General features: G+C 46.7%; 12 protein-coding genes and 2 non-coding genes across 15 annotated transcripts; 9 read left to right on the top strand and 5 right to left on the bottom strand.

Moving 5' to 3' along the window:
- Positions 1 to 48: 48 nt before the first annotated feature.
- LOC9655277 (serine/arginine-rich SC35-like splicing factor SCL28) lies at positions 49 to 2,030 on the top strand. The gene is made up of 7 exons (XM_002963702.2): positions 49 to 309; positions 426 to 503; positions 1,184 to 1,348; positions 1,400 to 1,461; positions 1,532 to 1,577; positions 1,637 to 1,804; positions 1,855 to 2,030. The coding sequence occupies exons 1-7, from the start codon at positions 98 to 100 to the stop codon at positions 1,910 to 1,912; spliced, it is 789 nt and encodes a 262-aa protein (XP_002963748.2). The 5' UTR covers positions 49 to 97; the 3' UTR covers positions 1,913 to 2,030.
- Positions 2,031 to 2,167: 137 nt separating this feature from the next.
- LOC9655276 (2-hydroxy-6-oxononadienedioate/2-hydroxy-6-oxononatrienedioate hydrolase) lies at positions 2,168 to 3,762 on the top strand. Its single transcript, XM_024666659.1, has 5 exons — positions 2,168 to 2,257; positions 2,326 to 2,994; positions 3,137 to 3,241; positions 3,317 to 3,384; positions 3,464 to 3,762. The coding sequence occupies exons 2-5, from the start codon at positions 2,353 to 2,355 to the stop codon at positions 3,615 to 3,617; spliced, it is 969 nt and encodes a 322-aa protein (XP_024522427.1). The 5' UTR covers positions 2,168 to 2,257; positions 2,326 to 2,352; the 3' UTR covers positions 3,618 to 3,762.
- Positions 3,616 to 5,063, top strand: LOC9655275 (50S ribosomal protein L5). The gene is made up of 3 exons (XM_002963700.2): positions 3,616 to 4,093; positions 4,219 to 4,419; positions 4,537 to 5,063. The coding sequence occupies exons 1-3, from the start codon at positions 3,638 to 3,640 to the stop codon at positions 4,900 to 4,902; spliced, it is 1,023 nt and encodes a 340-aa protein (XP_002963746.2). The 5' UTR covers positions 3,616 to 3,637; the 3' UTR covers positions 4,903 to 5,063.
- A 48-nt stretch (positions 5,064 to 5,111) lies between these two features.
- On the top strand, positions 5,112 to 6,347 carry LOC9643545. Its single transcript, XM_002963699.2, has 3 exons — positions 5,112 to 5,195; positions 5,386 to 6,130; positions 6,189 to 6,347. The coding sequence occupies exon 2, from the start codon at positions 5,422 to 5,424 to the stop codon at positions 6,118 to 6,120; it is 699 nt and encodes a 232-aa protein (XP_002963745.2). The 5' UTR covers positions 5,112 to 5,195; positions 5,386 to 5,421; the 3' UTR covers positions 6,121 to 6,130; positions 6,189 to 6,347.
- Positions 6,132 to 7,028, bottom strand: LOC9643544 (glutamic acid-rich protein). The gene is made up of 2 exons (XM_002963288.2): positions 6,516 to 7,028; positions 6,132 to 6,461 (listed from the first exon to the last, which is right to left on the bottom strand). The coding sequence occupies exons 1-2, from the start codon at positions 7,026 to 7,028 to the stop codon at positions 6,342 to 6,344; spliced, it is 633 nt and encodes a 210-aa protein (XP_002963334.2). The 3' UTR covers positions 6,132 to 6,341.
- Positions 7,029 to 7,724: 696 nt separating this feature from the next.
- On the top strand, positions 7,725 to 7,796 carry TRNAQ-CUG. The gene has a single exon. It is a non-coding gene; the product is annotated as a tRNA-Gln (tRNA).
- A 114-nt stretch (positions 7,797 to 7,910) lies between these two features.
- Positions 7,911 to 7,983, top strand: TRNAA-CGC. Its single transcript has one exon. It is a non-coding gene; the product is annotated as a tRNA-Ala (tRNA).
- Positions 7,984 to 8,037: 54 nt separating this feature from the next.
- Positions 8,038 to 10,242, top strand: LOC112344177 (pentatricopeptide repeat-containing protein At3g09040, mitochondrial-like). The gene is made up of 2 exons (XM_024668475.1): positions 8,038 to 8,536; positions 8,648 to 10,242. The coding sequence occupies exons 1-2, from the start codon at positions 8,038 to 8,040 to the stop codon at positions 10,240 to 10,242; spliced, it is 2,094 nt and encodes a 697-aa protein (XP_024524243.1).
- Positions 10,243 to 10,329: 87 nt separating this feature from the next.
- LOC9643543 (GDSL esterase/lipase At5g42170) lies at positions 10,330 to 13,280 on the bottom strand. The gene is made up of 5 exons (XM_002963287.2): positions 13,277 to 13,280; positions 11,320 to 11,451; positions 10,911 to 11,269; positions 10,609 to 10,864; positions 10,330 to 10,563 (listed from the first exon to the last, which is right to left on the bottom strand). The coding sequence occupies exons 1-5, from the start codon at positions 13,278 to 13,280 to the stop codon at positions 10,364 to 10,366; spliced, it is 951 nt and encodes a 316-aa protein (XP_002963333.2). The 3' UTR covers positions 10,330 to 10,363.
- A 1,681-nt stretch (positions 13,281 to 14,961) lies between these two features.
- LOC9655274 (nicotinate phosphoribosyltransferase 2) lies at positions 14,962 to 17,555 on the bottom strand. Of its 2 annotated transcripts, none has more exons than XM_002963286.2 (14): positions 17,261 to 17,555; positions 17,052 to 17,199; positions 16,884 to 17,003; positions 16,682 to 16,816; positions 16,570 to 16,631; positions 16,438 to 16,513; positions 16,282 to 16,383; positions 16,118 to 16,234; positions 16,010 to 16,068; positions 15,758 to 15,932; positions 15,472 to 15,705; positions 15,312 to 15,420; positions 15,147 to 15,259; positions 14,962 to 15,089 (listed from the first exon to the last, which is right to left on the bottom strand). In XM_002963286.2, exons 1-14 carry the CDS (start codon positions 17,413 to 17,415, stop codon positions 15,012 to 15,014), a joined length of 1,683 nt encoding a protein of 560 aa, XP_002963332.1. In that variant the 5' UTR covers positions 17,416 to 17,555; the 3' UTR covers positions 14,962 to 15,011. The 2 variants fall into 2 exon arrangements, with proteins under 2 accessions (XP_002963332.1, XP_024524343.1); XM_024668575.1 differs by having other exon boundaries at positions 17,052 to 17,204; positions 17,261 to 17,373.
- Positions 17,556 to 17,765: 210 nt separating this feature from the next.
- Positions 17,766 to 19,383, top strand: LOC9643542 (7-deoxyloganetin glucosyltransferase). The gene is made up of 2 exons (XM_002963698.2): positions 17,766 to 18,336; positions 18,396 to 19,383. The coding sequence occupies exons 1-2, from the start codon at positions 17,838 to 17,840 to the stop codon at positions 19,343 to 19,345; spliced, it is 1,449 nt and encodes a 482-aa protein (XP_002963744.2). The 5' UTR covers positions 17,766 to 17,837; the 3' UTR covers positions 19,346 to 19,383.
- Positions 18,560 to 21,781, bottom strand: LOC9655273 (serine/threonine-protein kinase PCRK1). Its single transcript, XM_002963285.2, has 5 exons — positions 21,356 to 21,781; positions 21,016 to 21,276; positions 20,840 to 20,962; positions 19,379 to 20,788; positions 18,560 to 19,325 (listed from the first exon to the last, which is right to left on the bottom strand). The coding sequence occupies exons 1-5, from the start codon at positions 21,695 to 21,697 to the stop codon at positions 19,302 to 19,304; spliced, it is 2,160 nt and encodes a 719-aa protein (XP_002963331.2). The 5' UTR covers positions 21,698 to 21,781; the 3' UTR covers positions 18,560 to 19,301.
- Positions 21,782 to 21,876: 95 nt separating this feature from the next.
- LOC9643541 (chlorophyllase-2, chloroplastic) lies at positions 21,877 to 22,968 on the top strand. Its single transcript, XM_002963697.2, has 2 exons — positions 21,877 to 22,182; positions 22,235 to 22,968. The coding sequence occupies exons 1-2, from the start codon at positions 21,952 to 21,954 to the stop codon at positions 22,943 to 22,945; spliced, it is 942 nt and encodes a 313-aa protein (XP_002963743.2). The 5' UTR covers positions 21,877 to 21,951; the 3' UTR covers positions 22,946 to 22,968.
- Positions 22,919 to 26,458, bottom strand: LOC9643540 (copper-transporting ATPase PAA2, chloroplastic). The gene is made up of 16 exons (XM_002963284.2): positions 25,800 to 26,458; positions 25,661 to 25,738; positions 25,507 to 25,604; positions 25,398 to 25,451; positions 25,263 to 25,349; positions 25,068 to 25,205; positions 24,897 to 25,007; positions 24,667 to 24,845; positions 24,509 to 24,614; positions 24,391 to 24,457; positions 24,262 to 24,341; positions 23,757 to 24,214; positions 23,527 to 23,701; positions 23,339 to 23,470; positions 23,136 to 23,286; positions 22,919 to 23,078 (listed from the first exon to the last, which is right to left on the bottom strand). The coding sequence occupies exons 1-16, from the start codon at positions 26,416 to 26,418 to the stop codon at positions 22,999 to 23,001; spliced, it is 2,613 nt and encodes an 870-aa protein (XP_002963330.2). The 5' UTR covers positions 26,419 to 26,458; the 3' UTR covers positions 22,919 to 22,998.
- Between the last annotated feature and the right edge of the window lie 432 nt (positions 26,459 to 26,890).

Below are 26,890 nucleotides of genomic sequence, written 5' to 3'. Positions count from 1 at the left end.
TACGGCCCACGCTCCGCCGTACGGCATTGTCTAGTAACTAACAGAAACTTTAAAACTGCAAAGTTAGGGCAGAATTGGAGGAAAGAGGAAGAAGGCGATGGCGAGGAGCAAGAGCAAGAGCAAGAGCCGGAGCCGGAGTCGCAGCTACAGCCCGAGGAAGAGCTGGAGCCGGAGCCGCAGCCGCAGCGAGAGCCGGAGCTGGAGTCCGCCTGCCAGTCGCAAGCGCCGAGGAGGAGGTCACGACGATCGGCGCCGCGTCCCGACTCCGCCTTGCAGCCTGCTCGTCAGGAATATCTCGCGATCGGCGAGGTGCATTCTCAATTTCTTTCTCTGTCTTGCTTTTGCTTCTTGGCTTTAGCTTTTGGTTTGTAGTGTTCTTGGCATTGCTTTGGTGGCCAATTCTGAGAGCTTTGTGACTGTCACAGGCCAGAGGACGTTCGCGGCCCCTTTGAGCAGTTTGGACACATCAAGGACGTGTATTTGCCCAAGGATTTCTACACCGGGTAAGTGGAATGCGGTGTTCTTTTTTTCTCCGCCTACGAGCGTCATCCTTTCCAGTTTTTTTTCTTTTTCATGGTGACGAAGGTAGTTCATTCTTTTTCATCATTTGAGCTGAGTTGAGCTGAGCCGATGGGAGTTTTGATGCCTTTCTTGTGTCGTTTCTATATCTGCTTTTGTTTTCTACGCTCAATGCCATTGGTATGGCTGCTGCACAGTGCAAGAATCGCAGTTCTTGCTCGTGGGACGTGTATTGTTTCTTTCGTTTTTTTTTTTTAACTTGATAGGACGCCATGAATGTGGCACAGGGGAAGAAGTTTGAAGATGATGATCAATGACCTGACAACCTTGTAGTTTTCAAGCCCAAGGAAACAAAACCGAAAAAAAGAAACAAAAGCTTGCAGCCTGTGAAAGAACCGTAGCCGTCTTTTGAAGATGGTATATGAAGGAATGAAGGAATGGTTTTTCCTAGAGCCTGGGGCCGATCGAAGAGAAGATGCTTGCCCCTTTGAAGTGTTTTTGCCTGTACCTTTGAAGAGAAAAAGTTCAAACTTAAAGATCACATAAGGTATGCTAATTTGTTTGTGGGAGCTCGTTGTGTGTTGCCTGCTTTGGCGGCTTGACGTTATATAGTGTAGCATTTCTTAGTACTGACATCGCGTTGTTCTTCGTTTCCCTTTTGCAGTGAGCCTCGAGGATTTGGCTTCGTGCAGTACATGAACCCTGAGGACGCAGCGCGGGCAAAGCATCATATGGATCGACAAGTTCTCGGCGGTCGCGAAATCACCGTAGTTTTCGCCGAAGAAAACCGCAAGAAGCCATCGGAGATGCGAATGAAGAGCAGAGTCAGGTCAGTATTTGATCATGTTTTTCCTTGTCTAAGCTGTGTCTAAAGTAGCAGTGGCTGGGGAAGCCGGTATGGAGGTGGTGGCTATTACAGACATTCTCCTCGGCGGTTTAGATGTAAGCGTTTTGTTTGTTTCTTCTTCTCCTAGGTAGCACTGAAGTTGTTTTGTTTTTGTCTTTCTTACAGCTCGATCGAGATCGTACTCACCAGGAAGACGTTATCGGTCCTCGAGGTAGTGGTGGCACAGGTTCAGAAATGTATACATGAGCTAATCGTTTCTGGCTTTCGAAGGTATGATAGCGATCGCCATGGAAGGTCTCGCTACTCTTCTCCAAGTCCTGCTCGTTATCGAAGTCCTCGCCACAGTCCAAGTGAATCGTGGTCTTCGCCAAGGGGACGACGTGCGGATTCTCGTTCAGCTTCTCCTGAAAAGAATGGCCGCAAGAGCTCCTCCCGCAGGTAATGTTCTTTTCTTTCTCTATTTGTTCTGAACTGACACTGCTCTGCAGCCCATCCAGAGAGCCTCGAAGAGCAGCGGCATCGCCAGCAGCAACAGCTAGAGACTAAACTTTAGTCTGAAACATCACTACGTAGAACTAACCTGGAGGAGATGATCATCTCCGCCATAAGAACACACTCGCTGACACTTTTTTTTCCACTGAAGTAAGTCCAATCTTTTTCGTAAGACTTTGGATACCTCAACAGTAGTAACCATTTCCCTTTCATACTTTTCGGGGTCCGAGCCACGAGGCCTGGTTTTGTGCTCACCCTGCAAAAGCGCTCACTATATATTTTTTTGCTTCCCTCCAGTACTTCCTTTAGAGCTGTTTCTAACAAGTTAGGTGCCGGTACTGGGATACACTCAAAGAAGCTCGCTCAGTGTGGAGTTTTATTAAGGCTCCTGCTCGAAAGGTAAGCTTTGTGCTCTCTCTCTCTTCCATTCATGCTCATGATTTTGTGATCTTTTTCCTTTGCGCTAGAGGACCTCGCCGGCCTGGACCTCAACAATGGGGGGTTGTGGCTGCTTCAGCATCACAACGCTCGCAAGCAAGCGCCTTCACTCCAAGTTCGTGTCCGCGGGTCTGGAATTAAGATCGATCCAAGCGGACAACACCACAGTGATCCAGTGCTGGGTTCCCAAGCGGAAAAAATCCTCTAGCAGCGGCAGCTCCAAGCGCGCGGTGCTGCTGATCCACGGCTTTGGAGCCAATGCAATGTGGCAGTGGTCCTCGCAACTCAAGGAGCTGGGGTCGGAGATGGAGCTCTACATCCCAAACTTGATCTTTTTCGGGGAGTCGACCACCACCAGTCCCAACAGGTCGGAGGTGTACCAGGCCAAGAGCTTGATGAACGTCATGGAGGCGCTGGGAGTGCACAGGTTCGACGTTGTCGGTGTGAGCTACGGAGGGTTTGTGGCCTTCCGGATGGCTCATCTTTTTCCTCAGGCCGTGGAGAGGGTGGTGATCGCGAGCTCCGGAGTTTGTATGACTCCGCTGGACGTGGACGCCATCACCAAGACGGCCAAAGTGGAGGCCGTGTCCGACTTTTTGCTGCCGACCACTCCCGACGAGCTCCGCAAGCTCATTAAGTTGTCCTTCTACAGGCCGTCGTCGTGCCTCCTCGACTGCGTCCTTGAAGATTACATCAATGTGAGTAGCCTGCGATCTCTTTCCATGGTTTAGCTTCTTTTTTTTTCTCTCACTCTGTCTGTCTTTGTTCATCGTTGGTTCATGCGGTTTTTGTTTGTTCGTTGGTTGTTTCTCCATTTAATGTGTCCTTGTTTGTGTCCAGCTGCTGTACATCGAGAAGCGGGGGGAGAAAGTGGAGCTGCTCCAAGGCTTGCAGCTGGGTGTTGATCAGCAGGAGGATCCAACGCCTCTGCCGGTTCTCACGCAGGTAAGTGAACTTTCATTTGCTAGCTGTCGATCGAGACGGGCTGACAACGCTGTGTGTCATTTTCTCTCTTGGAAGGAATCTTTGATAATTTGGGGAGAGCACGACCAGATTTTTCCTGTTGCGCTTGCGCACAAAGTGAAAAGGTAGCAAGCTTTTCGTTTTTCAGAGCTAGAGTTCATCGCTCTTTTATTTTTTTTCTCTCTTTTGTTGTTGTTGTTGCAGCCATCTGGGTGACAAATCCAAGCTGGTTATCCTCAAGAAAGCGTCGCACGCTGTCCAGATAGAGCAAGCACACCGATTCAACACTCACATCCTCGAGTTCCTGAGACGCGGAGGAGGAAAGGCCTCCACAAATGGCCGCGCCAAGAAGGCATGAATTCTTCGAAGAACACCTGAATGATTTCTTCAAAGAATGTGCTGCCGGACGTGAATTCCGTGCGAAAGAATCAAGGAGACAATAGAAATAATACTAGGACAAGAATATGTACAGGAGAAAATAAGACAAATGGGTTTATCTCAAAGCGACGATGGAATAGGTTTGAAAGCGCGGCTATGGCGGCATACGGTGTGTGTGTGGCGTCCTTGGCGGGCGGAGGCGGCGGCGGAGGCATCGCGGAAAAGGAATTCCTGCGCGGCGGCCAGGCGGTAAGCGTGAGCATTCGCATTGGGCCGCGGGGCCATCGCCTAGCATCCAGATTTCGCGCCGTGCGAGCATCCACAGCCGTGGCGGAGGAGGCCGCCGCGGAATCGTCCACTCCAGCTGCAAAGCAAGTCCAGAGATTGAAATCGCAGTACCTGGACAAGGTTGTGCCGGCCATGATGGAAGAATTTAGCTACACAAACACGCTCCAAGTAAGTTTTTTACTCTTAGCCTTGTGGTGTTTTCTTAGCGTTCTACATTGTTCGTTCTTCACTCTTTTTGCTTTGTTCTTCTTTTGGGATCTTCCATCTCTAAACAGGATTTTTTCTTCTTTCAGGTACCAAAGCTCAATAAGATCGTCGTGAACTGTGGCAATGGAGAAGGTGCTCAAAATGCCAAGATCCTCGAGGCCATGCAAAAGGATCTCTCGCTCATCACGGGACAGAAACCAATCGTGACCCGTGCGAAGAAAGCCGTGGCTGCCTTCAAGCTGAGGAAGGACGTCCCAGTTGGAATCGCGGTCACTCTCCGGGGAGAGGTGAGTGTTCTTCTTTTGCGAATTCTCGTGTTTCCTTCGCTATGATTCCCGAGAGAGAAGTGAGCTTTAGTTCTTCGCAAGCTTACAGTTGTGGCTGTTTTCTTTGTCGATGATCAGGTGATGTACTCGTTCCTGGACAGGCTCGTGAATCTAGCGTTTCCCCGAACGAGGGACTTTCAAGGCGTCAGCCCCTACAGCTTCGACGGCAAGGGCAACTACAACGTTGGCATCAGCGACCAGAGCGTGTTCCCGGAGATCAAGTTCGAGAGCATCGACCAGCAGCGCGGATTCGACGTCGCCATTTGCACGAGCGCGAATTCGGACAAGGAGGGGCAGCGGCTGCTCTCGCTGCTGGGAATGCCTTTCAAGGACGACGCCGTCAAGCCTCCCAAGAAACGCAAGTCGGGGAAGTGGAACGTCAAGGGCGCCAAGGGCGGAGGCCGGCCCGTCCAGCAAAAGACCAAAGCCAAAAAGAAGAAATAGAGAGAGATGGCTTCTCAAATCCATGAGTTCTTCGAGCGTCGCATTGGAATCTTGGCCGGTGATCCTACCGCCCACGAATTTGCCCCAGGGCGCCGCGCGATTCCATCGCCAGCCACAAGCCCTAGAACCAGAGTATCATAAACCCTAACATTTCAAATGATTCTCCATGGTTTAAACGTCTCCCTTCCAACGGCTAGGATAGAGAGCGTTTCTTTTTAGGGCTCTTAGTCCAGAGAGAGGAGAGCGCTTGCGAAGGAGAATTCTTGTCAAGGATTTGGCTCCAAGATCTAGAGGTATGGCATGCGCTCGCGCTTGATTTAGGTGGATCTAGGCGCTTCTTGCTTGTCCTCTTTCCTTACATCTCGAGATTCTCTTGGAAATCGTCCCCTGCACTGCCGCATTTCCAAAATGTTCCTCCTTGCCACGGATTTCTCCCGTTTTGCCGCTTCGTCTTCTCGAGAACTAATGGAAATCTTCTTGCAGACCGGGAAAATCCTTTCTTTTCCGCTGAGAGATACCATGACGCTCGATTTCCAACACAAGCTACATAAGCTCCACGGCGGGGGTAACTCTCGCCGCCCTGGACGGGGGAGCATGGCGGTGTGCCTCAGGAAGTTCCTGCGCTTCCTCAATTACTTCGTCATGATCGGCGCCATCGTCTCCGTCGCGGCGATCGTCGCCATCCGGCTGAGTCCAACGTGGGCGGGCTGGGGATTCATCCTCGTCGCCGCGCTCACCTTCCTCTCGGGGCTCTTGGGCTGCTTCCCCTTCGACAGCTGCTTCTCATACCACTTCCTGGCGCTGGGCCTCTCCATGGGCGGCCTTGGATCCGGCTCCCTGGCGCTTTTCATCAAGCAGGAGCTAGTCGAGCAGCACCTCAAGTCCAAGCGGAGCGTCGATAACACGAGAATTCTCATGCGGGTCGACGCCATCCTCTTCATGATCATGCTGTGCGTCCAGATGATGGTCCTGGTGCTGGCCTTCATCGTCCACCACTGCAGCTACGAGAACTTCTACGAGGATCTCGAGTCCAAGAACGCGCACAGGGCCCAGGAGCTGGCCAAGGTCCAGGAGGAGGCCGAGGCTCGCTCTGCCAAGGCCAACGACAGCCATGCCGCGGAGCTCAACCGGAAGATGCGAGAGAAGTATGGCAAGTGGACGCAGGACGGAGATTTCAGCGACCGAAATGCCACACCACCGGAGGCTGACAAAGTCTAGTGTCAAGAAGGTAAGAAGAAGAGTGTTTTGATTTCCCTAAAGACTACAACAGCTGCTTCCCCTCGCAGGTGACGAAGTCTCATCCCTGGTGTGCTCGCTCACTCTAGAATCTCCCTACAAGCTGAATGAAACGCTAGTTTCGTCACGAAAACAATCCTAGCTACAGAAGTACGTACGAATAGTGGATCTTCGTAATAAACTTTCAGGAGCTCTTGGAACTTCTACGACGACTTGATTCTCTTGCGGACAGACAGCCGATGGCTCCTTTTCATGTGTACGTTGACATCGCCCCTCCGCTTGTACGTTCGATCGCAGCCAGGGAACTGGCACCGGAAGCGTCTCTAGCGAAATCAACCAACGATTTAGACCAGATCCGAGGCGAAGTGGCAAGTTACCTCATCGGAGTGGACGAGCTGATGGTTCTTGAGGTGCCAACTATACTTGAAAACTCGCTCGCAAATGCTGCACGGATAGATGCCGGTCTTGTATGTCCTCGTCCTTTTCAGAGCCTTGGAGCGACTGGGCGATCGTTTGCTCGAGCCTGGAAGTTGTTCTTCTTCGTCGTCTTCTTCTTCTTCTTTGTCGTCGTCGTCGTCGTCATCGTCTTCTTCTACTGGATCTGATACTGGGTTTAGCTCCAACATCAACACCTCTTCGTCGTCGTCATCGTCTTCTTCTACTGGATCTGATACTGGGTTTAGCTCCAACATCAACACCTCTTCTTCCTCTTTCACTTCTTGACCCTCTTTTGCTTCCTCTTCTTGGCGCCCAAGGAAGCCGGACGTGTCGGCGTAAACGACCATTTGCTTGGATTGCTGATCGTCCCGCGCATTTAAGGCATCAATGGAAGGAGCTACCTCTGGTCGATCGCTTGCATTCGCCCGCTTCCTTTTCTTCCTCCTCGCCATCTCGCAAGAACCCTAAACCCTCTTTGTTAAATGCATACGCCTTTGAGATGTTTATTGAAACAAATTTCTTGTTATATTGGATTAGGAGAGAGGTTATCCACAAAGGGATGGTAGAGCAATCGCTTTGCATGCGATAAGGTGATCAATGCCACTTCCATTTGATGATGCATGAGATTGCTGATATCATCTAAGTATTAGAGTATAATCTCTGAAGGGGGCGTAAGGGGATTGACGCCCCTCACTTCCATTTTATTGATTGAAGAAAGAAAATGTAGTTGATACTTTTTTTTTGGAATTGTTATTATGTGAGTATAATCTCAAAAGGGGTGTAGCTCAGATGGTAGAGCAATCGCTTTGCATGCCCCTCGCCTCCATTTGCTGAAATTTTATGTTGAGCATTTATAATTTGGATAAATGCTAATGTTAGTTTGGTCCTTCAAAATTGTTTCAAAAGTTATCAAATGCTTTATATTCTTTCAATCATTTTGATGAATTGTGCTAGGATAGAAGACTTTGCCCTAGAGCAGCAGTCTTTTACTCTTTTCCCTTTCATTTTTTGTGTAGTAGTAAGAAAACTACAACAAGCCCACCACTTCTTGCTGGTCCAGATTTTCCACATTGCCCTACCAACATCGAGAATTGAAATTTTTGTTAGCTGGCTGGATTATCTTAATTGATTAAATACAATATGCAACTGGTCCTATGGTCTAGTGGTCAGGACATTGGACTCTGAATCCAGTAGCCCGAGTTCAAATCTCGGTAGGACCTTTGCATAATTTCATATATTTACTATTATCATTAATAAATTAGATTTTAAAGTTATTATTATATTTCCTATTGTAAATTAGATTTTAAAGTTATTATTATATTTCCTATTGTAAAGGGGGTGTAGCTCAAATGGTAGAGCGATCGCTTCGCATGCGATAGGTAAGGGGATCGATGCCCCTCACCTCCAATATCTTTTGGTCTTTTTTGATAAATTTTAAATAGCGCGGGAGTGCTTTAGGGTATGACAGAAACACTCGTTCCAAGCCTGGATCATGGGCTGCCTCACGCAATCGACTGGCTTGAACAGCAACAGCGCGTGGAATTTCGCAGCTACGAGCTTCTCCTCAAGGAATGCGGCAGCTCCAACTCGCTACTCCAAGGTCAGCGTGTCCACGCTCACATCGTCCGCTGTGGCCACCACAAGATCACATTCGTTGCCAATCTCCTCATCCAAATGTATGGCCGGTGTCACAGCCTCGATCATGCCCGCGCTGTCTTCGATCAGATCCTGGAGCCCAATGTCTTCTCCTTTACGCTCATCATCTCCGCCTATGCCAAGGAGAATCGCGATGTCCAGGCGCTGGAGCTCTTCTGGAAGATGGAGCTCGAGGGTGTGAAGCCGGATGCGTTCGTTCTCAGCTCGGTCGTGGCGATTTGCGCGAGGATTGGGGATCTCACCAGGGGCATCGCGATCCACGGCAGAATTCTTGCGTCTGGGATGGATTCCAACGCCGTGATTGGCAACACCCTCGTCAACATGTATGGAAAGAAGGGAAGATTGGACGAGGCCACGGCAGTGTTCTTCCGATTTTCTCTCAGGGATACTGTCTCCTGGAACTCTCTCATGACAGCATATGCCCAAAACGGGCATCCGCAAAGAGCTCTCCAGCTCTTGTGGAGAATGGATCTAGAGGGTGTGAAAATTAGCAGCGTTACATTTGTCATACTCTTGGATGCTTGCTCTCGTCTCCAAAGCTCGATCCTGGGTGAAAAGATTCATCGCAGATACGTGCTATCCTTTGGAATGGAGGCTGACAGTGTCGTGGAGAGCTCGATCGTCAACATGTATGGAAAATGTGGATGCGTGAAACAATCCTGGGAAGCGTTTGAATCCTTAGAGAAGAGAGACACCATAGCTTGGAATTCGATGATCTCGGCCTATGCCCACAATGGTTACAGCCACGAGGCAGCCCACCTTTTCAAGTATATGAATCTGGAAGGCACGCCCCCGAGCAGGGTGACTTACCTTATTCTTATCGAGGCTTGCTCGAGCTTGCATCGATCGGAAAGGCTGGCTCTAAACGAGAGGATCGCTGCTTCTGGGCTCTTAAAGTCGGATTTGTTTCTCGGCAATAGCTTGATCAGCATGCACGCTAAAGGTGGCAGTGTTTCCAACGCAAAAACCATTTTTGATCAGCTAGAGAAACGCGATGTGGTTTCGTGGAACACGATGATCGCAGCTTATGCCCAGAGTGGGAATTTCCAGCGAGCGTGGGTTTTGTTTCGTGGGCTTGACTTGGAGGGCATCCGACCGGATGCCGCAAGCTTTGCCTCCATCCTGGACGCTTGTGGTATTTGCGAGGGCATCAAGATACACAAGAGGATGATGGAGGCTGGAACCAAGCTCGACGTGGTGGCAGCCATTTCTCTGGTTGGCATGTACGGTCGGAGCGATCGAGGCTGCGATGCTCGCCAAGTTCTCAAGTCCATCCCAGGCGCTCGCCACAACATCGCCCTGTGGAACGCCATGGCCACAGCGCTGTTACAATGCGGTCGAAGCAAGGAAGCATTCGAGATCCACCGCGAAATGGACTTGGAGGGCCTCAAGCTCAACCAGACGAGCTTCGCGAACCTCTTGACAGCGTGCTCGATCTGCAACGGGCTCTCGCAGGGAAAGGCGATTCACGATCGGATGCTCTCGACCGGAGCCACGCAGAATCTGGTGACGAGAACCGCGCTCATCAACTTGTACGGGAAGTATGGAAATTTGCAAGATGCGAAGCGACTTTTCGACGAGATTCGCGACAAGGACATTGTTTGCTGGACAGCGATGGTGGTGGCATATGCCCAGCAAGGGCATGGTTGTGATGGTGGGGATGTGTTTAAAGAGATGATCCTGGATGGGATGCTCCCCAACCAAGTCAGCTTCATCAGCATTCTCTTTGGTTGTAGCCATGCAGGGCTTTTGGATGATGGTTGTAGTTATTTTGTCTCCATGGTTGGCGATCACAATATCGAGGCCCTGGTGGACCATTACATGTGCTTGATTGATTTGTATGGAAGGGTTGGCAAACTGGATGAGGCACGGGATCTGATTGAAAACATGCCTTTTGAGGCCGATCGGGTTGCCTGGACAACTTATATAGGAGCTTGTGTTACTCAGGAGGAATTGGGATGTGGAAAAGAAACCGCACGTTTGGTAGTTAAACTCAAAAATAAAAACTGATTATGGGTCGACTGTATACATCAATTTTAGTCACAATAAAAAAAGAAAAAAGAAACAAAAAAAAACGGAGATGCTAGGAATCCAACCAGCATACTTAAAAATAAAAACTTACAGCGTTGAGTTAAAACATAACTCCAAATTCAGATTCAAGCTGAGCTCTAAGTTTTGTTGCAGTTATATTATATGTTGCAAGGCTTCCATGGGCTGCATCAAAATAGACATATAATGAACCATCGTCACATGCACCAACAAGTGGGTTGCAAAGCTGGCCAAATTCTATAAGTCCAGTTCCACAGCAACCTCGGTTTATTACTTGAAATCCTGAAGAAAGATAAAAGACTTAGATCTAAATAAGTAACATCTTACCATATTTGAATTTATTTTGAATAATATCCATGAAAATAGCATACTTATCAAGGTATATGAATTGGGATCCAGGTAGTTCCTTGGTGATATTGTTCAATAGCTGGACTAAATATGCATTAAATTCTTGTGCTTGATTGTTTAAGAAATCAACACAATTCCTTGTTAAAGGATTATGAACAGTAATCAATCCAGGAGAACAACCAATGGGTGTTAAACCATAGATTACAAACTTTCGCCCACCAATTGAATAAATATCCTGAGAGGAACCTTTTAGAATCTAAATGTAAAATTTATATGCTTACCTCTATATAAGTTTTATAATTAGATATAAGTTTATTTCTAAACTCTTCTATGCTTGTTAAACTTTCTGCTAGATTTAATGACTTGAAAGCATAATCATTTGATCCCTCTCCAATAAAATAAAGAGCATCATTAAGAAATTGGGTTGCTTTTTGTTCAGTGCCCAAAACTATTTTAAGCTTATCCTTATATTCTCTAAACCAAGATATTTGAAGATTAACTTTTGCAACATTTTGTAACTCTGATGTAGAATTTAATAGTCCAGATCCTCCTGATGCAAAACTTATGCCAAATTTCAAATTGTCCCCATTAGCTGTTGGATCTAAATAAGGTAATGGAAATGGCAATCCCAACATTTTTGCTTCACAAAAATAGACTATCAATAATAGAAAGAAAGTTAGATTTGATTACCAATTATGTCACTTATTAGTTCTCCATCACTAAATCTTCCACTGGGCTTTCCAGTATCAAAAATCCTACCATAGGGAGGATTATTACAATGGCTTGTTGGTGTAGCATTTAAGTAATTATTTATACCAACATCTAGTAATGAATCACCAAATGTTAGGGTTCCAGAAATGTTGTGAGAAACAATTCTAATAATAAAATAGAAAAGAAAAAATGCACTCGTGTAAATATTAAACTTCATTTTTGAAACTAGTATAAACAGATTATGAACTTTTATAAGTATAATATCTTACAATATCAAATATTGTTAAAATAAAAATTAAAATCAAATCTAAAAAATAGTTTACCAAACGAACCTTTGTCCTTTTTATTCTGATTTAAAGGTTTGCTTAACTATAGATTTAGGTGTCACACAAGAAATTCTATGCTAATGAGAAGCTGTTTACTAGGCACTTAGCACATTAAGCACATGGACCCTGGCATTGGTTAGGAGGTGTACCAACTGTTGATGGATGCAAGCATTGAGTAAATCTTAGGATGGGTTGTGTTAAGCCACATGACATGCTTATTGAGCTAGACATTGGCCTTAAACTAAAAGGCCTCACTCACACTGTAAGTGGAGTATTAAAGAATCCCACCTCTAAACAGCCACCCTTTCCAAGTATTGTAACTAGGCCTTAGCAGCAACAACAAACATATATTAATAAAAGTAGTTATGGTACCACTAAGAAGTAAAAACACTTAAATGTGAATACTTCTTTAGATTTTTTAATGCCATCCTTTTTAATAGCAAATATTTGTTTCAATAGCCTTGGTTTGGTTCACAATTTCAAGTGAGAAAAATGAACTTTTCATAAAGATATATGATAAATTTAAAAGTTTCTTTTGTTAAAGAGGCTATTTTAATAGCAAAACCACTTCTTATAACTATCACTTAATAGAGCCCTCCAAAGGGAGCACACTAGCATGACTATAGAGGAAGCTGAGGGAAGATAAATTTTGAATTTACATTTTAAATTGTAGCGAGCATATACAGCTAATAAGAAATTAATACAAATTAGTTTTTTTTAAAATAGTTTATAAAGCTCAATAATTAACACTATGAGGTCCAAGTGTGTGTATATTAATATTAATGTAGTAGGATTTTAATAGCTATTGGATTGATTTCAATTTGGACCACTCACTTTTGCATATAAATTATGGTTTTGCATATAAAATGGAATATAAAATTGAATATACATATTTTATATTCCATTTTTATATTTCATGCACTCACATTGGTGAATGTAAGGGGCAGCTTTGATTGTCCTTGAAAATTGCTTGAACTTGTGTTTTAATTTGAATGTAGTTTTTATATTGTGTAGATCTCTATTTTCTTGTGTCTTTTCAATTTTTTTCTTTTTTTCATTCATTGTCATGGTGGAGTAACATCCTCCTCATCCTTTGACTTTGAAGTAGTAATTAGTGTATTTGCTCGATGCTATGTAGTTGTTGTTAAACAATTAAACTTAATTGATGGTGGCATTAATTACATGACAAGAGGTTCATGTGGAAGACCACAAAAGGTTCCAAAGGTACAAAGTTCAAGAGGTACATGTGGAAGATAATATAAAGTTCAAGAGGTACATGTGGAAGACGATAAAAGGTTCCAAAAATGTAATAATGATAGGGAGGTTAAAGACCTAGTCTTGAACTCTAATCATACTTTCAATTTGAATTAAGGTTAGGACTAAGATTTAGTGTTCTTGGGTGTGAGTGAATATGGATTCTAGGGGTGCCAAAAATGCCTCTCAAAGAAGTGTTAAAAAATAACTTTTACTTTTGGAAGGGAAATTAATTATGATGCTTATAACTTAAGTGGAGTGGTGTTTCATTTAAGTACCATATAACTTATTAATCCTTGCTCATTCCTAAAAGTTTAGGCTTTCCCTTTGGGATAAAGGTGGGAAAGTAGAAGTACCCATATCGAGCCATTAAGCTATAATGTTTTCCCCTAGAGTTTTGAAGTATAAGATGCATCCAAGGCTTAGGATTTAAAAGGTTTTATAATCAAGTTTTGTTATATCAAGGTATGTTAAGAACCTAAAAGTTTGATATATTTAGCTACTTATGACTGCAAGAAGTGTAGCCAAACTTTAAATTTAGTTTAACTGGGGGGGAGGGGATTGAGAGAGAGTTTAGAATCCGTAAATAGAGGGTTAACACTTTGTGCAGTGAGTAATTGAATCCAAGATTAAATCTAAGTAAGATGAAGTAATAGCTGATACAATAGGCGAAAACCTTAGCAAGGGAATTTAACTAAGGGCAAGGCAAAGGTTTCAAATAAACAAGGTAAACTAATAAATTGACAAAGAAAAATTATACTATAAATTCATTTATACCAATTTAAGAATGTTATGGAAAACACATCATCAAGATTTTGTGGGGCTAATGCATGCACTTTTTTTTGCCACCCTTGAAAACATTCTTCAACTTACAATGTTATGAAACATCACCTATTTCACTTGTTATTACATGTACTTCAACTCCACTATTAGTGGGAGATAGACATATTTCAATAGAATTGCTACTACCTGTGTTTAAAGGCTAAGATGAGGACATGGTTGTGGCTATAATATTTGGTGTTGGGCATGTGATGAAGTTAGCCACATATATCAGTGTTTTTGATATTTCTAGATTGGCATCCTTCGTTTCCTAGGTGGTAGTTTTTGCGTTAACAATGACTTATTGTTGTTATTGCAATTGACACAAAGATTCTTCTAGGAAATGAAGAATCACACAAATAATGAAAGGTCCTTGTTTGAATAAATCATTGACCATTCCATCTTTTGTTTAGGAGTACTATTAAGGGGTTCATTTGACACTAGTTCATCTAATATTTACTTTTCAAGTTTATTTTTATAACATGAGGTTTTTTTTTTATTCTTTCTATATTGATTGATATAGATTTGAGTTTATCTTTTATTGCTCAGTCTGTTACCACATACTACGATCTATAGTTGTATCATATGGTTGAGCAAGTTTTTAAATTTAGATTTAAAATTCCAGAAATAGGCTTTTTTTTCATTATTTTAGATTCTCACTTGCAAAATAAAATCTTTATACACACTTCTAAAGAATGAAAAACAGTTTAAGCCTATATAAAATATAATCTCAAACACACTAACTACTTTATAAATTATAAGTTTGCAATGAAGTAAGGGAAAGTATTAAGTAACATATAAAGTACCAAAACAAAAGTTAAAATGTTTTTATATGAACCAAATGTTATTTTTTGAAAGTTTAACATATCTTCCTATATCATTGCTAAAGAAAAATTTAATTATGGTGCCATTGGTTTTGCATTTTATTCCATGTTTAATGCTAACACTCTTGACTTGCTAGATTATAACATGATTCAAATATACACAAAGAATTTAAACATAAACAATGGTTAATAGCAAAAAGATCACAACCGTTAGATTAAAGAATATGCTAGAGTATACTTAGATAATCTAAGTATATTCTCTAAGCAAACCAAGATGTTAAAAGTGAGAGTGAGACAATATGAAATTGTCTCTATTGTTGTGAGACAATAGAGGATGGATTGTGGCCTCAATCAAGCCTCCGGTGCTCATGTAATATACATAATCTTACACTACATTGTAATTGGACTACAAATTATTTCAAGTTAGACTGAATAATGATATTTTCCTCTACAGTAACTCCCCCACAGGGGCCTCATTCAACCAAAGAAAATGAATAAAATCATACAGCTTTCCACTCACACTCACCTAAACAATAAATCATAGAGTTTAGCAGTGCTACAAGTATAGAAGGCAAAGAAGTACCTTATAAGGCGTGGGATTGAGACCACGCATGTGGTCAGGACGCATTGCAGCCAGCTGCTTTTGGCACCGCTGCCTTGACTCTTCCAACGATGGTAATGGCTCCTGTGTTAGTCCTGGAAAGGAAACACGGACTTAAACATATCGAGTCTACTGCGAACGAGTTACCTGAATTTCCGGCCCAATAGCACTTATACAACGATTCTACTCGTTGTGGATTTACATAAGCCCTCTTCGACTCATTGAAGGGATGCCGGCAGAGTATACGCTCACCCATCTACAGAGCTCTGTGAGAAACCAAACAGTAAGAAAAACAGAGCTATAATACCTTGGGAGGCGCTTCGCTTTCGCCGGTCATCAAGTCCACCAGAGCGTAGCCTTCTTTGCCATAAATCCTGTAGCACTGCTTCTTGCATGGTATTGTTACCTTGCTTACGTCTTCAGAGATCTTGATGCGAGGATGGGAATTCACTTCAACAAGCTTGTAGACACACCCCAACGCTGGTTGCATGTAACATGTTACTAAATGAGTTCCAATGCCAAACGCATCGATTTCATGTCCCTGCGTACAGTTTCAGTTCAAAGGAGAGAAAATGACGAGGGAAGTGGCAAACCTGCTTATTTAAAGCGTCCAAAGTGTCTTCGTTTATGTCATTGCTTGCAATAATTGTCATCTTCCCGAAGCTTGGGACACCAAGTTCGTTCTCAACAGTGCAAAAAAACTTTCTTGCCTGGATAGAGAAGTACGACAAGTCACCAGAATCTAAGCGGATACCACGCGGCTTATAGCTTTAAAAATTACAAAAAGAAAAAGAAAAGAAAAGAGAATCAAGAAAAAGAACAGACACGATAACAAGAGACAGTACCCAAGATTATGAAGAGCCACTGCCACCGCACAGAAGTTTGGAATACCACTTCTCATCACCTACACTTGCGATGTAAAGATAACGAGAACAAAGGTAGGCTCCACTTACATCATACGTATCTACGAGGGCCAAAAACTCCGTGGGAAATGCCAGTGCATATGATGAGAATGCTGCAAGCTCGCTCTGATTTGTTTCCGAAAAAACTGCTCTAAGAGCTTCAATCCCCTACAGACAACCACATCACCACCAACCACAAAAGCCAATACATGTACCTGTAGTTTGCTGAGCGAGTGTTGTACCATGCCAACAAAATCCTCGCATACTTTCTTTTTATCTGCAAAGACGAGGCTCCTGCCTACAATCTCGTCCAAACTCTGCACAAAACAAATCAGTGAAGGGGTTTCTACACAACAGTAAAACTCACTGACCATATAAGAGCTCACGAAAGCATGCGAATGAGTTCCACGAACTGGTATGTTAAAAAGTCGCCCAGCCTCGAGATTGCTGCAAGACACCGTCCACTTGTAAGAGTTACAAAAGGAAAACCAAAAAGAGTGAACCTTGTCGCATCAAAACCACCCAGATAACAGTATTTTGAAGCGCTTATGCCTCCGTCCGGCCCCTGCGAGTTTTTGAGCCACTTGTTCATATGAAACTGACGGCTTTCCTTACTTGAGCACGCCGCAGACCAAATTCAAGGAGCATCTTTGAGCTTCCAGACACTAATCTATGCCTTGCAGCATTGGTCGCCACTAACGAAGCATAGTTCACGAGAGTGAGAAATGTTGTCTCTAGCATTTGAGCCACCTGGTCATGGAAAAACCTCTCTTATTTCTCAGAGAAGAAAGAGAAAAAGCTGGCGACATTGACTTACCCACAACGGACCTTCGATTCTCATAAGCGGGACTCGAGGAAACACGACCGAGCCTTCGGGTATCGCGTGAATTACTACGTCGGAGCAGTCCAGCTTCTTCAAACACTCGAAAAACTCCTCCTGAATTTCTGGTTTGTGCTATTTGTTTCCATAAAGAACAAGGCATACCTCAGCGTTGGAAGGCATGACGCTGCGAAGATAATCAATGTGGTAGTCCTGGAACTTAAACGACGAGACGAATCGAATGCACTCGTCGAGGCCCGCAAACACGGTGAATTCACCGCCAAAGGGAGTCTTGCGGTGGAACAAATCAAACCTGGCCTATTATGTCATGTTACTCCAAAGGGAAAGAGGAAAATTTGGAGGAGAACACTTACACTGCCACATCGAGGTGCTTGCCCGCTTTCCAATAGGCATAGGCCATTGTCAGCTGATACATATCAGTCAAGAGAGGAGTAACCATGGGATTCGTCGGCGCCGGGATGGTCCGCCTCCCCCGCTCGCTCAATCCATCGGCAGCTGGCCCATTCATCGCGAAATCCGTGCCCAGAAAACCCTAGCGCGCGCGATCGATCGCAAGATTCCGCTCCAAATTGACCCCTCACTCACGTAGGAGAAAAGAACGAAAAAGCCAAAGCCCTAATAATACGAGCGCCTGGATTCCGCCACTTGGCAGTCGCGGGTTTAGGGCTCCTGAGGTTTAAGGGTGATTCCTCCATTGCGCTAACCTGATTTGATCTCTTTCTGTTCACAGCAAATCCGTGTCGGTAAGAGATCTATATGTGTCCTCGATTTCGAGACAAAGACGACAAACTCTCGCGTCATTTTTTCCTTTCCGTGCCTATCACCACATTCATCAAAAGAAGAAAATACTTTGCGTGGAGTGTGGAGTCCAAAACGTTCGTTTGCTCTCTCGTGTTCTAGAACTCTCTCTCTCTCGCCGCGGCGATCTCAATGGAAGGCGAGCAGCTCCTCCACATCCTGGCGGTGCCATTCCCAGCGCAGAGCCACATCTCCGCGCTGATGCACCTCTGCAAGAGGATCGCCGCTTGCCGCCCCCGCCAAGTTGCCATCACCTTCGTCAACGTCGACAGCATCCACGAGCAGATGGCGCTGCGCTGGTCCGCCCCCGACCACGGCCTCCACATCCGCCTCGCCTCCGTCCCCTTCCCCTGGAACATCCCCAGCGGCTACGACGCCTACTGCGCGGCCAACAACGGCCTCTTCGCGGACACCCTCGAGAAGCTCCTCCCCCGCCTTCTCAAGTCGCTGGCGGCCATCCAAGCCACCCCCGTGCGCTGCATTCTCTCCGACTACTTCCTCCCGGCGACGCAGCACGTCGCGGACGAGCTCGGCGTCCCCCGCGTCGCGTTTTTGTCGGGCAACGCTTCCTGGGCCAGCATCGAGTTCCATATCCCGGAGCTTTCCGCGAGAAAGCACGTTTTTGCACAAGGTATGCAAGCTCGCTTGCTCTCTTGAGAAAGCTCTCTCTTTTCTTTTTCCGCGCTCTAGATCAGTCGGACTGCTTGATCGATTACATTGGCGGCCTCCCTCCGATTCTCAAGAGCGACCTTCCAGCGTATCTTCAGAAGCACACAGACGAGCTCTGGATCGAACGCGCGCAAACGAGGAGCCCGAGCATACGTAAAGCGGCCTGGGTGCTCGTAAACTCGTTCTACCCGCTGGAAAGGCAACCCTTCGATTTCATGAGAGCACAACTCGGTGAGAAGTTTTTGCCAGTCGGTCCTCTCTCTTCCTCCGGAGACGCTAAAACCAGAACTAGTGAGAGTAACACCGATACCGCGCTCCGGGCCGAGGACGCCGACTGCCTCTCTTGGCTGAGCACCAAGCCCAAGAGCTCGGTCCTCTACATCTCCTTCGGCAGCATCGCGGTTCTCACCCAGGCGCAGTTCTGGGAGCTCGCGGGAGCTCTCGACAGTTGCCGCGACGTTCCTTTCCTCTGGGTGGTGAGGCCCCAGCTCGTCATAGGCGGCCTGGACGACGAGTCTTTCACCGCCTTTTGCCGGAGTGTTGGCGATCGCGGACGAGTGATATCCTGGGCACCGCAGCTTCAAGTTCTCAAGCACCCTTCCACCGGCGGATTCCTGACTCACTGCGGCTGGAACTCGATGCTGGAGAGCATCTCGGGCGGAGTCCCGATGCTGGGGTGGCCTTGGGCCGGGGAGCAGAACACCAACTGCAGGCTCATGGTTGACGAGTGGAAGATTGGTGCCGAGCTTCCGGTGAAGAACACTGACTCGGTACCCCGGGAGGAGATTGCACGAGTGATTAAGCTCGTCATGGACGGGAAGTCACGTCGAGCAGAGGAGATAAGGACGAAAGTGGAGCAGCTGAAGGCTGCCACTGCCAAGGCCGTCGAGGACGCTGATAGAAATTTACTGGCGATGCTGGAAGAACTCAGCTCTGTCGCTGTTGGGACTCCTGCCAATGACAGCTTGTAAAAAGCTTTCGACAGCTCAATATATACGCCGTACCTGTAGCGAGGGCACCTCGCCTAAAGCCTCGTCTATCGGATTGTTTTCGGCAATCCGAGTTGAACTTAGATCGTCGTCACTTTTATCCACCTCGGCATGCCGATCTTCAGTTGCTTCCTCATGGCGGCTTTTACTATCCTCAGCTTCTGTAGTATTGTGTTCTGGAGCATGGTTATCTTCTGTTGCTTCCTCATGGCGGCCTCTACTATCCTCAGCTTCTGCAGTATTGTGTTCTGGAGCATGGTTATCTTCTGTTGCTTCCTCATGGCAGCTTTTACTATCCTCAGCTTCTGCAGTATTGTGTTCTGGAGCATGGTTATCTTCAGGTGCTTCCTGGCGGCTTTTGCTAGCATCTGTAGTATTGTGTTCTGGAACATGGTGCTCGGTTTCCTCCACCGGACGATCTTCTTGGTTGGATTCTGTTACATCCTCGTCGCTGGTAGCCTCGGTGCTATCAAGTTTCAATCTTGGCGCCACGGCGACATCAGCGTCTTCGCCTACCGTCGTTTCGACCGATCTGAAAGCCTCGTGTTTCTCACTGCCGTCCACTTTAACGTCATCCACTGCTACATCTTTTCCAGAGCTTGCAGCTTCAACGCTTGAGATGTCCGTTTCTGGATCACGTCGTTCTTTGTCCGGTTCCTGATTTTCTTTCGTGTCACTCTCGTCCACGACAGCAACATGATCCACTGCGGGCTGATTAGGCGGACTGCGAACTTCAGCGTTAGTAGTATCAAATCCTGTAGCCGAATCACCATCAGCCCGACCCAAAGATACCGCATTTTCGTTCTGCGTTTTCTCCTTGGAACAAATTTCTGTGCCTTCCTGAACTCCACTAACCTCTTTGGACGAGCCATCAAGTGCTCCTGATCCGCTACCACTTTCCATAGATTTGCTAGTGCCAACCGAAGAGATTCTTGCCACCTCGGCCAAATTATACTCCCCTGAAAGGTCCGTTCGACTTGCATCCGTCTCAATGATGTCTGCCATTGATGCGATAGACTGGTTTCTGCTCTTCGCTCCTTCGGGAACCTCAGCCGGCTTCTCGACTGGCGCTGTTACTACCAATATTCCCTCAAGTTGTTTGACGACCTCACTCATTTTCGGCCTTAACTTGGGATTTTTCGCGATGCACTTCTGAGCGACCCACAGCAAAGTCCTCGCTTCGCTCGAGGAAAAGTTGGTCTTGAGACGAGGATCAATTATCTTTCGAAACTTTTTGCTGTCGCTGGAGTATGGTTTCACCCAGTCGGCCAGGCTTCTCTCGCTGCGGGGTCTGTTCATGTCAAGGGCTCTTCGCCCTGTCAAGAGCTCAAGAAGGACCATCCCAAAAGTCCAAACATCACTCTTGGCATTGATATGCCCGGTCTGAACATACTCCGGAGCAGCATAGCCCGCAGTCCCCACCACCTGCGAAAAACGGGCTTTAAATTGGAAAAACTTTGAACCGTTTCAGCATACCGCGGTCGTAACGTGCGTATTTCCCATTGCAGGCCCATCTCGAGCTAATCCGAAATCCGAAAGCTTCGGTCTAAACTCGTTGTCCAAAAGAATGTTGGCGGACTTTAGATCCCTGTAAATAATCTGAAACGGCCACGAATAAGAGGGGATGCAATGAAACTCGGAGCATAGCTTACAGGCGGTTTCATCTCTTCATGCAAGTAGGCCAAGCCTCTCGCTGTCCCTAGAGCAATTTGTAGCCTCTGGCCCCATGGAATCACGGGTCTTCGGCTCTGGAATATATGGTCATCCAGGCTCTTGTTCGGCATGAGCTCGTACACGAGAAGACACTGCGGTCCTCTATCATCGTGCTCGAGACAATATCCAAGGAGCTTCACCAAGTTTGGATGATCAACCATTCTCAAGTACGTGACTTCGTTGAGCCATTCCTTCTGGCCCTGTGAAAACGAAAACCTCTTGCAAACTTAGAGAGATCTTCTGAAACACAAACAAAACAAAGAGGGAACTACGACATACCTGTTGACCCTTTACGTTGAGCTGCTTCACAGCAACGTCGATCCTCTCGTCCGTCTTCTTGGACTTGATATGGCCCCTAAACACACATCCAAACCCGCCTTCTCCCAGCTTCTCGGCAGCGGAGAAATTCCTGGTGGCGCTCTTGAGCTCCGCCAGCGTGAACTGCCTTAGTTCCTGGAGCCTTTGGCAGTTGAGCTCCCCGGAGGAGTCGCTGGAGCCGCCAGACGAAGACGACCTGCCAGAATTCCTCGAAAACACGAAGCTAAACGACCACCAGAGGATCCGCCGGCGCTTCCGCTTGCGCCTCTCGCCATCGCTCTGGTGGACCTGGAAGCATCCCATCTTTGGCCGATCGACAGCGCCTATCTCGCCCGCATTCCAGCTAGAGACCACTTCAATTCTACTGTTCCTGCCCTAGAATCGGTAGCGAGAAGCAACTCCGCGCCAATGCCCTTAACTATTTCACGCGCTTTCTTCTCGGACTGCCACCTGTCACACCTACACGTGTGCGTGACTGGACATCTACGTGTCATAGAAACGTGGCAAAAGCGCCATATAGGAGAGAGAGGAGAGTGGGATAGAGGGAGAGAGAGACAATGGATGTGTTCGAAGATGGCGTCTCTAGGGTTCTTAGCGTGACGATCGGGGAGAAAGGAGAAGAATGCCCGCCGCCGAAGCCATTGCTGGTAGCAGCGCCTTCCAATCCGGCGCCAGCCGACGGCTTTCCAGTCCTGATCCTCTTCCATGGCTTCTGCCTCAGCAATCTCTTCTACCGCCAGCTGATGCGTCACATTGCGTCCCACGGATTCATCGTCGTCGCGCCACAGGTACACGATCGATCGCTCTGGAAATCTTATCGCGAAAATCTTCTCTCATCAGATGTATCGCTTTGCCGGGCCCGATGCCAGTCCAGAGATAGAAGACGCGGCGGCAATTATCAGCTGGATTCCGGGAAATCTTCACAGATTTCTACCGGCGGATGGAGTGAGAGCCGACGCAACGAAGCTCGCCATCGCTGGCCACAGCCGCGGGGGTAAAGTCGCCTTCTCTCTCGCCCTGGGATTCTCCAAGCGCTCACTGCCGAGCCGCGTCTCCGCTCTCATCGCGCTCGATCCGGTCGATGGGACTTCCAGCGCGAGCCAGACGAATCCGCCAGTGCTGAGATACCGCAAGGATTCGCTCCAGCCGAATTGCCCCGTATTGATCATCGCCGCGGGCTATGGTGGCGAGAAGAAGAATTTCCTCTTCCCGGCTTGCGCGCCGCGAGGAGTCGGCCCCCAGGCATTCTTTCGAGACTGCTGCGCGCCAGCGTTCCTCCTCTCGGCTCCGGAGCACGGGCATTTCGATTTCCTCGACGACGCCACCTCGGGATTGAAAGGTGGGCTGACCTCTCTCGTCGGGAAGAATGGAAAGGCCCGGAAGCCCATGAGGATCTTCACCGCCGGCGCCATAGTCGCGTTCCTCCAGGCAGTGTTTAGAAGCACTGCTGGTGGTGGTGGCAATAGATTTGAAGAACTTCTTCGCGACACTAACACTGCCCCTGTGAAGTTGGATCCGCCCGAGTGGAATGGAGAGATCCACAAGATATAGGAAGTTATAGATACACATACGTACAGTGGTGATCCGCTCGGGTACTACTACAGTCAATGTTTAGGAGGGCGATGAAGCCGCAGTAGCAAGGAGTTCGAGACCACGAAGATCGAGCTCAGTGCCATCATACCACCTGCGAAGAACAGCATCGTTCGTCTCAGCCACAAAGGAAATCTCAATGCCAACAAACCTGCTGCTGACGGCGATAGTGCAAAGTCATATCCGGGAAGCAAGACTCCAGCGGCGACAGGCACTGCGATAAGATTATACGCAAGAGCACATCCTAGATTTTGGTACACTTTGCTCATGGTCGCCTTGCTCAAGCTTAAAGCGTCCAGGACCTTGATAGATCACCAAGTCAGGAGTGGAGTCTTCACACTGAAGAATACTTACTTGCGACAAGCGATTGCCGAGCAATATGACAGAGGCTGCATCCGAGGCGGCGTCGATCTTGTTCTGGAGTTTCAAGGCGATGCCAACGTCCGCGCTGGCTAGAGCAGGCGCATCATTAACGCCATCTCCGATCTGTGTTTGTTTTGCGTTAGCGAAAAAGAAAACGAAATAATTCTCTTGTAACGTACCATCGCGACTATGGAGCCTCCATCTCGTAGCTTCGCAATGAACTTGGACTTATCTGAAGGTCGGAGCTGCGCAAACAAAGAATCGCCTTCGATGCCAAGAGTCCTTCCTATACTTGCCACTGCCTCTTTCCTGTCGCCGGAGAGAATCAAAGTTCGAATTTTCATGTCTCGTAACCTGTCAGACGCTTCAAGTCAGATTAAAGAGATCACGTAAAACATTATCGGAGTACCTGGAAACTGTGACTTTCGCATCGGCACGGAGAGTATCGCTGAGAGCTATCGCTCCAACGATTCCAACTCCTTCGACCCCAACGTAAACCGTGGTCGAAGACTGCTCCATGCTCTGTCTGTCGGCCAGGAGATTTCCCAGCTTCCTCTCAACCTCGTCGGTGCTTTCCATGCTGTCGAGCTTAAGGCAGCATTCTTGCACCCAGCGAGGCTGACCAACGGCCACGACCTTTCCATCGATTCTTGCTAGTGCTCCATAGCCGGGCTCCGTCAGCTGTCCTTCCGACACTAGCATCTCCAGCTTTTGTGTGTTTGCTTGCTCAACTATAGCTGATGCAATCGGATGAACTGAGTGTTGTTCCACAGTAGCAGCCAGTTGAAGTATTCGATCTTTGTCAAAATCATTGCTTCCAGACGTCACTGTTGATACATTGGGATGGCCCTGCGTAAGAGTTCCCGTCTGCGCTGAAAAAAAACAGTGATATATTTCTTCCAACGAAAGTGCACCTTATCAAAAACGACGGCATTTACAGATTGCAGACGTTCCAAAACGTCTCCACCACGCAGCAAGAGTCCTTGCTTTGCTCCTGTATTGTGTGATAAGGCCACGAAGTAAAGAAGCTACGGCTTAAGTACCTAGAGATGTTCCCACAAGCACAGCTGTTGGAGTAGCCAAACCAAGAGCACAAGGACATGCTACAACCTGCATATTTATCAATCCTTGGTTACTTCCTCGTATAACGCAAATGCTTACCAAAACATCTATTGCAAGTTTCAGACTTAAAAGCAAGGAATTTCCCTCGGGACCGGCAGCATCATTCAGTAATACATCCGGAAAAATATGCGTTCCCAGAAAATACCTGTAAGCATATAACAAAATTGGATCAAATAATGGCGTTTATGATATCATACCAGAAGGAAAAGGTTGATGCAGACAAAGCCATAATCGCAAACGCAAAAGGTCCGGCAATAGTATCGGCAAGTCTTTGAACAGGAGCTTCTCGACCTTGTGCTTCTTCCACCATTTTTATTATGCTAGAAATGGAGGACGAAGCCCCAGTGCATGTAGCAGTTACTTGTATTGGTCCATCCTATAAAACTGTTTGAAAAAACATAAAAACCAGTAGCAAATTTTGGTTTACCCAATTTACTGTTCCAGCCGAGACGGTGTCTCCGACTGTTTTAGTCATTAGCATAGGTTCGCCCGTAACTGTGGATTCGTCGACGGAACTCCTTCCGATCACAACTGTTCCCTGCATGCGCTCAACGAGGAGAATAAGTCAGTGGCAAAAACAGTGACCACAGAAACATACATCAATAGGAATCACTTCTCCTGGTAATACAAGCACTCGATCTCCTGCACGAACTTGTTCGGTCGCAACGTCCACTGTCAAATTCTCGTCATTGGCCTGTTCAGAAACTTGTAGTCTTGATTTCGCGGGGATCAAAGACTACACAAACGAAAAATATTATGACTTGAATAAGAGGTCGACACCCAGAATTCTTACCAGGAGTCTCTGCATATCGCTGGATGCCTGAATGCGTGCACGTTCCTCCAAAGAACGTCCCAGCAAAACGAACCCAAGTAGCATTACCTGAGTACCAGAATTTAACTTCGTTTACGGACTGATCTATAAGCTCACCGGTTCATCGAAGAAAGGTGCACCCCAGTTCAGCTCGGGAATTGTTAGAGACATCTGCAATGTATCACGATAAATTAGTACTAATAACCGCATATTTTGTTTCTTGTACCGCGCTTATTGAGAATGCAGCCCATGCACCAAATCCTACCAAGGTATTCATGTTTGGGGCCCTTTTCAGAAAGGCTTTGCCACCATCCACGACCAAATCTGATAAGCAGCATCCGAAAACAATGTAAATACTAAAAATGGGGAGCAAAGATTACCTCGGGCTGGTCCCAGCAAGGTTGTCAATGCCACAACACATTTAAACACTGGATCATGAGCGACTTCCATCACAGGGCCTACCACAAAAACACAACTTCAGTCATTGCAACGTGAGAAAGAGAAGGAAAAACAACGTACTGTGCATAAAATCGTGGATAAATGGATAGAAGTGGAGAAGATGAGTGGCATGAGTTCCGCAGCAAAGAGCCACCAATGTCCAAGCAAATGCCACCTTCTGTGTACTCTTCCTCAAGCTTTCCTTCCTCTTCTTCGAGAGTTCTTCGATTTTTCTGCCTGCATTATCATCTTGCCCCTTCCCGGACCTCAGGCTCGCAGGAAATCCAGAACCCGTCAGAAGATCCGCCAGCTCTGATCCAACCTCCTTCCCACAACCCGGCCGCAATTTCACCGCTGCCGTCTCCGTGAGCAAATTCACGGCCGCGGACTCCACTCGATAATCCTGCATCAGCTGGCCCCGGACGCGCGCAACACAGCCGCCACACATCATTCCTTCAACATCTAGCAGCACGAATGCCGCCTCCGGCGACGCTTCTTGCAGATTTGCCGCTTCTCTGACGCTTGTGACCGATGCATTGCGGATAATCGTGAACTTGCCTGGAATCGCAGCGGATTGCCATCGTCCAATGCGCGGGCAAGTGCGGCGGCTCCGGAGTACCACAGCGCCATGGCGTAGGAGAGACGATCGAGGACCCCAGAGCTTGGAGGCACTAAACCCTAACACCACAACCCTCTCCATGGGCTCCAATGGGTCAGTCCTTCCGACTAAAATCGAACGCTGGCCACGAGAAACTCGTGTGGTTGAAATCTACCACCAATAAATTATACAAATACATGAAACGAGAAACTCGTGTGGAATTCAAATATACAACCCATCCTGTGGTGAACGATCGTAAATTGTCCAAACAATGTGACCTGTGTTTAGTTAAACTTAGATTCTATATTTATTATAATCATAGTATTATTTATACTATAATTGAAACAATTATTAGAAATATTTTCAACACAAAAATAATATTCATGATATAAGCCCATATATTTTATTGAAATGGTGAGGGACTCGAGAGATTGGAACTTCCCTGCGACCATCACTCAGGCTGTTCATTTCGTGTGCAGCCTCAGCATCTTGGACGGAACAGGTGACATGTAGACGTTTATTCCATTGTTAAAGACAGTCCTTTGACCGCGTCGTGAGCATAGATTGACGAAGA

Source organism: Selaginella moellendorffii, unplaced genomic scaffold (genome assembly GCF_000143415.4).
Source record: "Selaginella moellendorffii unplaced genomic scaffold, v1.0 SELMOscaffold_3, whole genome shotgun sequence".
NCBI classification, from domain to species: Eukaryota; Viridiplantae; Streptophyta; class Lycopodiopsida; order Selaginellales; family Selaginellaceae; genus Selaginella; species Selaginella moellendorffii.
The sequence above is the reverse complement of the archived record's forward strand: the minus strand, read 5'-3'. Positions and strand labels throughout refer to the sequence as shown.